A 13161-nucleotide genomic window follows, 5' to 3' on the forward strand; every position below is an offset into this window, starting at 1 on the left:
GCATACAGGAAGTCAGGGGTGGAGAAGTAAAATACAAAAAAGCTATTGCTAGGACGACTAGCAACAGAGATGGTAAGAGATGATTTTATATTTACAGCTGGTGAAACATCAATCTCCCCAATAGCAGCTACTGCTGCTGCTGCTGCTACACATTTCGGGGAATGCTGTAATATGGGAGAGAAAGTATTAAAACTTCCCCCTGACCCTATAGTGTGCCCCAGCTTCCTAGTGTTCTCACAGTGTGTCCCCGTTTCCTAGTATATTCTATAGTGTGCTATATTCTATAGTGTGCCTCCATTTCCTTGTATCTAATATATTGTCTGCTGGCTATACAAAGCTATATGTGTTACAATGATGATGGGTTGATTCCTGCTTTGCCGGCTGCCAGATAGGAGTTACTGCGTACTAACGCAGTAATCCCGAAGAATGCTGTCGGCAGTGCGGCCGCCAGGCTTCCGCCAACATTCAGAGCGAAACCGGCCTGAATATGCCAGAGACTAATACTGCACTTTGGAAGCCCGATCGATTTACGTTCAGACTGGCATCAATCTGGCGTGCTCAAAAAGGCTCGGTTAGATGTGTGGCAGTAGCGGCTTCTTGACTCCCTTTGTGTAATGCGTACCCACAAAACGCACAAAATGAAAGTCAATAGGAACGCAATGGTATGCGTTTTTTATGCGTTTTTTCCCCAAAATATATATATATTTTTTTTGCTGTATTTTGGTTTCCTGCTGTCTTCCAAGTGATTTGCATGAATGGAAATCTAAAAATGCATGGAAAACGCATACAAAACGCATATGCGTTTTGTATATGCAAACGCATTAAAACACATGGAAAACGCATTGCAAACGCACCACAAACGCACATACACCGCACACAACATTAACTTACAACATGACATAATACGCAGCGTTTCACGCTATGTCCTATGTGAACCCAGCCTTACATGTGTTGTCAGTGCAGGTTAAGGATTAGTGCATTAGGGCTGTACAAACAGACTGCGTTGCGCTGTGTTCTTATAACATCATGCATTTTTTTTCAATTGCAAAGCCTTTTTAAAAATAATGAAAATTGTGATGAATTGTACACAGTAGTATGATGCGATTTTAGAAACTTGCAATCGCAGTGACTGCATTAGAAAATCGCATAGAAAAAAGGCAAGGAGATTGCATTTTTTCGAGGTCAAATCCCAGGAGACCTTGCAACTTCCTGTCGAAGGACTTTAAAGAGACTCAGAGACGAACAATACTAAAACTCTGATATTTACCCGGGGCTTTCTCCCGCCCCATAAACACGTCTAAGTCCCACGCCGTCCTTCCGCAGTCTGCCGCTCGGCTGCGGTGAGCCCCGGTAACAGGATCAGTTCCATCAGCCGCTCTGCTGGACGCGTAATACAAAAGTACCTTCTCCATCATAATTTCAATTATATATAGATTATATACACCATGGGCTTGATTCACAAAAGAGTGCTAACTGTTAGCACGGCCGTTTTCGCACGAATTTTCGTGTTTGCGCGCGATCGCGAATTTTCACGCGCAATTAAACGTTTTCACGCGCAAATGCAAATTTTCGCCTGAAATCGCTATTGTTTTCGCGTGAAAACTCGAGTTTGCGTGCAAAAATGATAACGATTTTGCTGTGCGCGAAAACGTTTAATTGCGCGTGAAAATTCGCGATCGCGCGCACACGTGAAAATTTGCGCGAAAACGGCCGTGCTAACAGTTAGCACTCTTTTGTGAACGCAAAATGTGAAAACAAACATGATGTATTGATATAGATCCACAGAAGGGTAGCATCAGGAGGAGGCGGGGTTATGCAAATTAGTCACAGGTGCATTGCTCTGGCCAGTTTTGCCTGTTAAGGGCCATCGTTGCTAATTTTCATTAGATTCAGGCTGCATATTCAGGATCAAGACTTCTTTAATGAATCTGTGTAGCCTGGCGGCTGTAAAACTACGTGCGGGTTGTAAAACTAAATATCTCGCCATAAGGTGAAAACTGCAGAAATATGGGGGTATAAATAGCAATTGACTCGTCATAAAAAGTAGATATGTGGGTGTGATGGGAGAGGTGCGTCACTGGTAACAGGGATGTCTCCCATCCATTGGGGTCCCATTAAAAAAAAAAAAAAAAAAAAAAGGGACTACATCTGCATAGTGTTTTTTTATACTGACGCAGTGCGGCTTTATGTGACGGAAGTGACGTTTTTGCTGCATCCCTCCCGCGACTTCATATGTTTGTCACCACGCGGTTCCTGCGGAGGACCGGAAGCCGTGTAAGTCGCTTCTAGGGCTGATCGGAACAGCTGAATTCCGATTTTGACGAAATTTCGTGTGCCGCATGCGAAAACCGAATTTCGTGTTCCGAATTTTCGTGTTCCGAGTGCATTTCTATTGAAGTCAATAGTGCCAACTTCTGCAGTTAATTGTAAAGCCCCTGTACATGCTATTATCACCAAATTTGGCATGTATAATAAGCAGATGAGTAGGAACATGGTAAAACATTTTTTTGTGAAAAGACCTTATAGTTTTTGAGCAAATAGATTTCAAAGTTTCATAGGAAAAATGTTTTTTAAACTGTGTAAAATGACACTGCTGCAGTACAGGTTACTGCATTCTGAGTTCTGTATACATATTGTATACATTTCATGAAAACAGACAGCGTGGGGTCCCCCCTTCCAAGCCTCCTTAACACCTTGTCTCCCATGCAGGCTGAGATAGCCAGAATGCGGAGTCCCGGCCATGTGGGGCTTCGCACCCTGAGCTATACCAGCCCGCATGGTCCATGGTATGGGGGGGGGGCTCTGGAGGAGAGGGGCGGCCAACCTCACCCTCTCCCCCAGAGCCCTTGTCCAATCCATGGACAAGGGGCTCTTCCCCACCTCCTGTGCCCCAGGAGGAGGTGGGGACCACCGATGTCCTGGGGGGTTCATGGTGCCATCCGGGGTTCCCCTTTAACAAGCGGACCCCGGAAGCAGCCCCCACCACAGGAGAAATGAGTAAAGGGGTACACGGTACCCCTTACCCATTTCAGCAGAGTTAAAAAAAAGAAATAAAAACACGACAACGAAAAAAGTCATTTATTGTTCTAAATTAACCAGGGATACCTACCTTGCGAAAATCCCACACCAGTATCCTTAGAAGTGGTCCCACGCCAGTATCCTCTTAGGACATCTCACCACCCTCCCACACCGAACTCCCGCCACTGAATGGTCACAGTCAGCCTCTGCATCTGTATAGCAGAGGCTATGAACACGAAAATGTTGCCTTTGAAACAAGAAATTTCAGCAAACAGTGATGCGATCAAAATTGCCACTGGGAAATCCCGGAACGCTGGAGGCCACACTAGAGTGGCGAAACCAGCCATTTTTCACATAGATGGTGGGTCCAGGTGACCAGAGCAGGAGGTGCCCTGGTCCCCTGGACCCACCTATTTATGTGAAATAACGCTCAGTCTGACACTGAGGTTGCCTCCGGGGAACGGGGATTCCCCAGCAGCCATTTTGTTTATGACACTGTTTGCTGAAAATTCTTGTGTTAGTAAACAATTTTCGTGTTTCTAGCTTATGCAATACAGATTGCAGAGGCTGTCTATAGCCATTCAGCCCCGGGATTTGGGCGGGTGCGTGGGACCACTCCTGAGGATACTGGCGTGGGACCACTCCTGAGGATACTGGCGTGGGATTATTGCAAGGTAAGTATCCCTGGTTAATCCAGAGCAATAAAGGACTTTTTTCGTTGTGGTGTTTTTATTTCTTTTTTTAACTCTCTGCTGAAATGGGTCAGGGGTACCGTGTACCCCTATACTCATTTCTCCTGGGGAGGGGGCGGCTTCCGGAGTCTGCTTGTTAAAGGGGACCCCCGGATGGCACCATGAACCCCCCAGGACGTCGGCAGCCCCCATCTCCTCCTGGGGCACCGGAGGTGGGGAAGAGCCCCTATCCATGGATTGGACAAGGGCTCTGGGGGAGAGGGGGAGGTTGGCCACCCCTCTCCTTCAGAGCCCCCCCCATACCATGGACCATGCGGGCTGGTATAGCTCAGGGTGCGAAGCCCCATGTGGCCGGGACTCTGCATCCTGACTATCCCAGCCTGCATGGGGGACAAGGGGTTAAGGAGGCTTGGGAAGGGGGACCCCATGCTGTCTGTCTTCATGAAATGTATACAATATGTATACAGAACTCGGAATGCAGTAACCTGTACTGCAGCAGTGTCATTTTATACAGTTTAAAAACCATTTTTCCTATGAAACTTTAAAATCGTTTAATTCAAAAACTATAGGTATTTTCACAATTTTTTTTAACCATGTTCCTACTCATCTGCTTAATATACATGCCAAATTTGGTGATGATAGCATGTAAGGGGGCTTCACAATCAACCACGGAATTTAGCACTATTGACTTCAATGTAAACGCGAATTCGGTACTCGGAATTGCCGAATTTTAGCGTTTCGAGTGCTTACTCGGAACTGCCAAATTCCGATGGCAAACTCGAAATTCGGAATCCGAGAGCTCAGCTCTAACAATGACCATCAGTCATACCATCATGTAGGACTTTCATATTTAGATCCCAGCTTACTGGAAGGGACAGATATTTGGCTGTTGGAGATCCTATTACTCTTAAAGGGAGACTGTCATCTACATTTTCATATAAACAATTCCAGCTATCTGGCTGTCATGCTGAGCCTTTGGCTTTAGTTATTTGTAAGTCACACCTACAACAAGCATGCAGCCAGTGAAGTCAGACCAGAGTCACATCACCTGATTTACATGCCCATTCTGAATCAGTGCGTTAAAGTATTAGAGGCAGAGCATCCACACAGAATGATGATGGCAGCCTTTGTATACCTCTCACTTTAGGTTCCCTTTAAGGAATGACTTATGACGTGTGTTTTATGAAACATGCTCTGATCATTCATGTGTATATCCTGTCATACTGGCAATCATTTGTTTAGTATCTGTACTGCATCAAGCTGTTTCTGAGTCATTAAAATACTATCCAGCTGTGAGCAGAAGCTTTCTGCGCATTATTTATCACAGTTCAGGTAATTCTCACTTTATCATTACTCTACAGAGAGGAATGTCGTGTACTGATCACATGACCACATCTGTATTGAGGGATGAAAATTAGAATCACATGACCAAGAGGGTATGTCAGAAAGGTCCTTTCTTCTATGTCTCCGTTGGGGAGGAGCAGAAACACAAAAGAATCTCTACCACTTATGATGAAGAATCAGCCGTCCTTCACATTACTGGGTAAGAGGCGACTTTATTTCCTTGTAATGGAGAGAGCAGTATGGAGGGTATAATTAGGAACTCCCCTCCATCATCTGAAAATCACATAAAAGCAATGCATTCAGTCACTGTGTGTGTTTCCTACAGATGAATCCAGTAACATAAACCCACCAGAGAGATGTACAGGTCCTCTTTATTCCCAGGATTGTCCACAGAAAGATCCCACCATCCCTCACCATTATCAAGTATGTGGGCCTGGGGGTATAGAACTTAAACATCTCTCTGTCCTTTACAAGATTAGCGTTGCTGTATGCCACAGCATTTATGCAGATTTCACTTTTGTATCTCCTGAGTTTAGGTTGTTGAACTGACTGCTATGAAAATTGAGCTAAAAGTGGAACAAGAAGAAACACAAGTGAAGGTTAATCTGCATTCTACACAGGTGGGGGACATGATGGGTACATTTAAAGAAGAAGATAAGACGTGTATGAGGGGAAGTAAACAGCCTACAGAGGAGAGCAATGTGATGACGACAGTTAAAGAGAAAGAAGGAGAGACATATGAGAGGGGGGATCAGCAGTGTTTGCAGGAGGGTGATGCGATGGGGGAAGAGGAAGAAGATGAGATGTATGTGGCGGATGATCAGCAATCTATGAAGGAGAGTGAACTTATTAGGATAATTAAAGTAGAAGATGAAGAGATGTATATGAAGAGTGATCAGCAGTCCACGAAGGGCAATGAAATGACGGAGAACATTAAAGATGATGTCATTACTGAATATATCAACACAGGTAAATATTATGAAGTGCAGTGGAATCTTTTCTTTTACATGTGCAAGCTTAAAGTAATACTCTACCCTGCACTGAGAATCTGTAGGCGCCAGACTACCCTCATAGTATATCCAGGAAAGGGATGATTTATTCGAAGCAGGGCTTTTTGATGCATGCCGCGTGGTGCTGAAGCTTGGTGCGGCTATAGCAGTAATGCTATAGTCCGTGCCCATGCACGTGTAATTCGGGCGATTACCAGACCCCAAATTACTTCTCCCTCTGAGATGCTACAACTCGGTGGGAGAATAGTATTTTAACGCCACCCCAAATTTGTGCAGCAGCGGGGTAAGCCGTCATTTGGCTCACCTTGTGCCAAAAAGCCCTCTGCGCCAAACTGCTATGTATGCTGGTTCATTACATGCCCTTCTGCTCATCAGCAATGTGCAAAGCCCATCCTAGCCAGAAGGGTTGGTATTTCCTGCAGAGTAGCAGTTCCTGCAGAGCAGCAGTTCCTGTACAGTAGTACTAGCACCTGGGGGCGTGGCATACTGATATCATGACCATACTTCCTGTGCAGCCGAAGGACTCAGATGAGATGGTCATAGAAAGAAGGACTGGGCGTTGTGCTTTTCCTGGCAGGATAAGCAATGTGTAATCTCTGGTCTGGATATACTGTACTATGGAAGAAAATGTGAGTCTGATGCTTACTGATTTTTAGTGACCGGCCAAGCCACTAGATCAAAAGTGACAGAGCTTAAGCACATTTTTATATCACCCCTTAAAGTGATCCTGTAAACTGGCATATAGACACAATAGGGGGAAGAGGTACCCAGGATGAATAAAATAGCCTAGCAGAGAGGCACTCAATGTTAGGCTATTTTGGCTGTTGGCACTGATGCTTAGCCTGATGAAGTCAGTGGTGTATGCTCATAATGCGCATTGCTCTTGTGCAAACTGCAAACCCATTTCAGTTCATACTATATCTCTGTAATTCTTGAGGTAAGCAACCTCCTAATCCTGATTTTAGGATTTGAATGTATTTTATTCTTCCTGGGCACCTCTTCCCCCTTCTGTGTCTATTACCCTCCTGCGGAGGGCGGCCTCCTGCCAGATGACAGGTTCCAGCCTATTTTTCACTTATATAGCAAGTACAGTAGTGGACTCTGTACCCGAGGGGAGACAGTTATTCTCCCACAAGCTATTTTGGTTGCTTGCTCATCACAACCACCTTGTTTTGTGAGTAACCGCTTTAATTACTCTCAGGCTCAAATTGACAGAAAATATTACACCATTTGGGTTCCCATTGTCTCTGTGTTATGGTATATGGAGGCTGCCATATTGATTTCCTTTTACACAATATCAATTGTTTGGCTGTCTTTCTGGACCTGTATCTCTAATACTTAAGCCACTGACTCAGAATGAGTGTTCAGATCAGATGCTGTGACTAACATTTGACCACAACAACCAACAGCATTCTTGTTTCAGGTCTGTGACTCAGACACTACCGAAGCCAGAAAGATCAGCAGGACTGCCAGGAAAAGGGCAATGCTTGAAAGGAAATGCATATGACCGCCTTATAATATAATCCATCTCACTACAGCTGGACTGTAACATGAAAATGGATTATAAGTGACAGAAGATAAGTTTTGGGCTAACTGCATTTTTAAAGAGTAAAACTATCTGCTGTCTTACTAAGGATTGTACCATGTTAGCCATCAGTTACAGCAGAAAGTTTTGAATTAGGATTATACAATTTATTGGCTAACTTTAAAAGAGATTGATCTTTCTACCCAGTGTGGTGGGATGTGGGTGTCGCAAGCACCCTCTAGTGACAAGATACAGGAGACAAAAGCGGGAGCCCAATAGTGTAGTATGTCAAAAACAAATTGGGATAGTAGAAAGTAAGACACTACTCACAAAGGTGGGTTGCAGGGGGGCAACTGACCACAGGAAGCAGGTGGAGACAACAAACCCAACTCCACTCGAGGTGGTCACTGGGGACCTGCATGCGGTCACTCTCCTTGGTAAAAGAAAGGGGACAAGAGTCCACCGTGGTGGAAACCACGTGTGTTCTGTCTCCACCCCCAAACGGGTGAGGTAAGGGGGTATGTTAGCACAATAAGGGTATAATAGGCACCCTGGTGTAGTATAAAAGCATCTAAAAACAGTTTAAAAAACGAAAAATACATTTGAGCTAACTTACCTCAATGACGAAAAAATCTTTGTAATAACAAAGGTTTTTATTAGCAGCACAGGCAACACGTTTCACGGGTCAGAGCCCACTTCCTCAGGCCAATAACAGTGCCAAACTAACTGGAAGATTAGGCAAAGGGATAGGTGGATAGGTAATTTTCACACACTGGTGTGCCCTGTAAGGGAGGAGGAGATACTGTACACCATATGAAAAGCTCATTTAAAATACTTCAGTATAGCATAATAGTACCAACAAATGAGGGGGTGATTGTGTACACCATATGAAAGGCCCATCTCCATTCCTCAGTATAACATCATAGTACCAACAAAAGAGATACTGTACACCACATGAAAGGCCCATCTCCATTCCTCAGTATAACATCATAGTGCCAACAAATGGGGAGGAGATACTGTACACCACATGAAAGGCCCATCTCCATTCCTCAGTATAACATCATAGTGCCAACAAATGAGGAGGAGATACTGTACACCATATGAAAGGCCCATCTCCATTCCTCAGTATAACATCATAGCACCAACAAATGAGGAGGAGATACTGTACACCATATGAAAGGCCCATCTCCATTCCTCAGTATAACATCATAGTACCAACAAATGAGGAGGAGATAATGTACACCATATGAAAGGCCCATCTCCATTCCTCAATATAACATCATAGTACCAACAAATGAGGAGGGGATCCTGTACACCATATGAAAGGCCCATCTCCATTCCTCAGTATAACATCATAGTACCAACAAATGAGGAGGAGATACTGTACACCATATGATAGGTCCATCTCCATTCCTCAGTATAACATCATAGTACCAACAAATGAGGAGGAGATACTGTACACCAGGGGTGCCCACACTTTTTTGACTCGCGAGCTACTTTTAAAATTGCCGAGCTCGAAAGATCTACCATCATTTAAAATAGCCAGGTATAGCTGCCCCCCATATAGATAGCTAGGCATAGGTCCCCCCATATAGATAGCTAGGCATCGGTCCCCCACATATAGATAGCTAGGCATAGGTGCACCCCACATATAGATAGTTAGGCATAGGTGCACCCCACACATAGATAGCTAGGCATACGTCCCCCCATATAGATAACTAGGCATAGGTCCCCAATATAGATAGCTAGACATAGGTCCCCCACATATAGATAGCTAGGCATAGGTCCCCCCATATAGATAGCTAGGCATAGGTCCCCCACATATAGATAGCTAGGCATAGGTTTCCCACATATAGATAGCTAGGCATAGGTGCACCCCACATATAGATAGCTAAAGAAAGACCCATCTCCATTCCTCAGTATAACATCATAGCACCAACAAATGAGGAGGAGATACTGTGCACCATATGAAAGGCCCATCTCCATTCCTCAGTATAACATAATAGCACCAACAAATGAGGAGGAGATACTGTACACCACATGAAAGGCCCATTCCTCAGTATAACATCATAGTACCAACAAATGAGGAGGAGATAATGTACATGATGCGCAAGGTCCATCTCCATTCCTCAGTATAACATCATAGTACCAACAAATGAGGAGATACTGTACACCATATGAAAGGCCCATCCCCATCCCTCAGTATAACATCACAGTACCAACAAATGAGGAGGAGATATTGTACACCATATGAAAGGCCCATCTCTATTCCTCAGTGTAACATCATAGTACCTACAAATGAGGAGGAGATACTGTACACCATATGAAAGGTACATCTCCATACCGCTGACTGTAGCACATGAAACAGTACCCCAAGTGTAACAATAATATCTTCTCTCCATCAGGCGGACAATATGTCAGGAACATCCCAGGGGAACATCATATGTCACATTCTAATGATGCTGCAGAAGGTAATGATATCAGACGTCATTCTTCTATTGCTGGAAACCACAGACATTACAGGCCAAATGGTGGAACAGCTGCCACTGGTGGTGAGAAGAGTCATGAGAAATCGCAAGCTGTTATTTCACGTACTCATCCAACATGTCACAGAGCCGGTACAGCAACAGATCTGTTAATCCTTCAGAAATCATCTGGTGTCCCTTCATGTTTTGCCAAACATCGAATGTTTTCATGTCCTGAATGCAACAAATGTTGTAAAACTGAAGCTTCCCTTGCTGCGCACCAGAAAATGCACTCGCACAAGAGATCACCATTGTCTTGTTCAGAATGTGGGAAGTGTTTTAGATGGAAATCAGAGCTCGTTAAACATGAGAGAATTCATACAAATGAAAGACCCTATCTTTGTTCCGAGTGTGGGAAATCATTTATAACAAAGTCACACCTTGTTAAACACCAAACAGTCCACACCTGTGAAACGCCCTTTCCATGTGATGTGTGTGGGAAATCATTCAAAACAAGCACAAAGCTTGTAATTCACCAGAGAGGCCACACCGGTGAGAAGCCATTCTCATGTTCAAGATGCAATAAAAGTTTTTCACAAAAAGCACACCTCCATAGTCACTTCAAGCTGCACACTGGGGAAAAGCAATTTTCCTGCCCAGAGTGTGGGAAACTGTTCACTCATAAAGGAGACCTCGTTGTACACCAGAGAGTTCACACAGGTGAACGTCCTTATTCCTGTTCAGAGTGCGGGAAATGTTTCAGCCGGAAAGAACATCTTCTTCTGCACCAGAGAAGTCATACTGGGGAGCGGCCTTTTGTTTGTTCAGAATGCGGAAAATCCTTTAGCCAAAAGCAAACACTTCTTCAGCACCAGAGAAGTCATACGGGTGAGCGTCCTTTTTCCTGTTTAGAGTGTGGGAAATATTTCAGTGATAAAGGATACCTTGTTAGACATGAGAAAAATCACACAGGCGAGCGCCCCTTTTCCTGTTCAGAGTGTGGGAAATCCTTCAGCCTAAAGGGAAACCTTGTTAAACATGAGCGAAGTCACACAGGTGAGCGTCCTTTTTCCTGCTCAGTGTGTGGGAAATGTTTCACTCTTAAAGGAAACCTTGTTAAACACGAGAGGAGTCACACAGGCGAGCGGCCTTTTTCCTGTTCAGAGTGTGGGAAATGTTTCAGCCGTAAGGGAATACTTCTCGTACATCAGAGAGTTCACACAGGAGTGCGTCCTTATTGCTGTTCAGACTGTGGAAAATGTTTTACAAAAAAGCAGCCTTTACTTCTACATCAGAAAACACACAGTTGCTGATGACAAGCATATGGATGGATTTAATAGGTGGAAATATTGGGCTTGATTTATTAAGTTGCATTGCTCTAGCAGCGTGAGCTAAAAATCAGCACATGCACGCTATGTGCTGCATATTGTGATGCGTGCTCCTTTCTAGTTATGGGCGCTCCTTTCATCTTCCAGGAGATGTGAAGTAGCACGACCGTGATACTTCACTAGCACAGCCACTACTACGCGTATTAACATAGTAACGCCCTTGCCAATGAAGTATCGCGGCTGCACTAGTGAAGTATCGCGGCTGCACTAGTGAAGTATCGTGATCACACTACTTCACAAGATGAAAGGAGCGCCCATAACTAGGAAGGAGCGTGCGTAACTAGGAAGGAGCACGTAATTTAGGAGTGCATGCTACGCAGCACTGCTGCATGTAGTGTGTGCGTGCTGATTTTTAACTTATGCTGCTAGAAAAGTGCAACTTAATGAATCAAACCCATTGTGGGAATCGTATTAGAAATCTGAGGAATTCTTAACCACTTGAGGACCTAGGGCTTTCTACCCCTTAAGGACCGGCCACTTTTTTTCCATTCAGACCACTGCAGCTTTCACGGTTTATTGCTCGCTCATACAACCTACCACCTAAATGAATTTTGGCTCCTTTTCTTGTCACTAATAAAGCTTTCTTTTGATGCTATTTGATTGCTCCTGCGATTTTTACTTTTTATTATATTCATCAAAAAAGACATGAATTTTGGCAAAAAAATGATTTTTTTAACTTTCTGTGCTGACAGTTTTCAAATAAAGTAAAATTTCTGTATACATGCAGCGCGAAAAATGTGGACAAACATGTTTTTGATAAAAAAAAACCCATTCAGTGTATATTTATTGGTTTGGGTAAAAGTTATAGCGTTTACAAACTATGGTGCCAAAAGTGAATTTTCCCATTTTCAAGCATCTCTGACTTTTCTGACCCCCTGTCATGTTTCATGAGGGGCTAGAATTCCAGGATAGTATAAATACCCCCCAAATGACCCCATTTTGGAAAGAAGACATCCCAAAGTATTCACTGAGAGGCATAGTGAGTTCATAGAAGATATTATTTTTTGTCACAAGTAAGCGGAAAATGACACTTTGTGAGAAAAAAAAAAAAAAAAAGTTTCCATTTCTTCTAACTTGCGACAAAAAAAAATGAAATCTGCCACGGACTCACCATGCCCCTCTCTGAATACCTTGAAGGGTCTACTTTCCAAAATGGGATCATTTGTGGGGTGTGTTTACTGTCCTGACATTTTGGGGGGTGCTAAATTGTAAGCACCCCTGTAAAGCCTAAAGGTGCTCATTGGACTTTGGACCCCTTAGCGCAGTTAGGCTGCAAAAAAGTGCCACACATGTGGTATTGCCGTACTCAGGAGAAGTAGTATAATGTGTTTTGGGGTGTATTTTTACACATACCCATGCTGGGTGGGAGAAATATCTCTGTAAATGACAATTTGTTAATTTTTTTTACACACAATTGTCCATTTACAGAGATATTTCTCCCACTCAGCATGGGTATGTGTGAAAATACACCACAAAACACATTATACTACTTCTCCTGAGTACGGCGATACCACATGTGTGGCACTTTTTTGCACCCTAACTGCGCTAAAGGGCCCAAAGTCCAATGAGTACCTTTAGGATTTCACAGGTCATTTTGAGAAATTTCGTTTCAAGACTACTCCTCACGGTTTAGGGCCCCTAAAATGCCAGGGCAGTATAGGAACCCCACAAATGACCCCATTTTAGAAAGAAGACACCCCAAGGTATTCCGTTAGTAGT

The 13161-nt window shown here is 43.8% G+C and overlaps 1 protein-coding gene across 1 annotated transcript; it reads left to right on the forward strand.

Annotated features, from left to right (window-relative positions):
- LOC137534836 (zinc finger protein ZFP2-like) lies at positions 1-11999 on the forward strand. The gene is made up of 5 exons (XM_068256498.1): positions 1-72; positions 5072-5253; positions 5380-5477; positions 5591-6023; positions 9995-11999. Exons 2-5 carry the CDS (start codon positions 5172-5174, stop codon positions 11365-11367), a joined length of 1986 nt encoding a protein of 661 aa, XP_068112599.1. The 5' UTR covers positions 1-72; positions 5072-5171; the 3' UTR covers positions 11368-11999.
- Positions 12000-13161: the final 1162 nt, after the last annotated feature.

Source organism: Hyperolius riggenbachi, chromosome 10, assembly GCF_040937935.1.
Source record: "Hyperolius riggenbachi isolate aHypRig1 chromosome 10, aHypRig1.pri, whole genome shotgun sequence".
Classification (NCBI taxonomy): Eukaryota; Metazoa; Chordata; class Amphibia; order Anura; family Hyperoliidae; genus Hyperolius; species Hyperolius riggenbachi.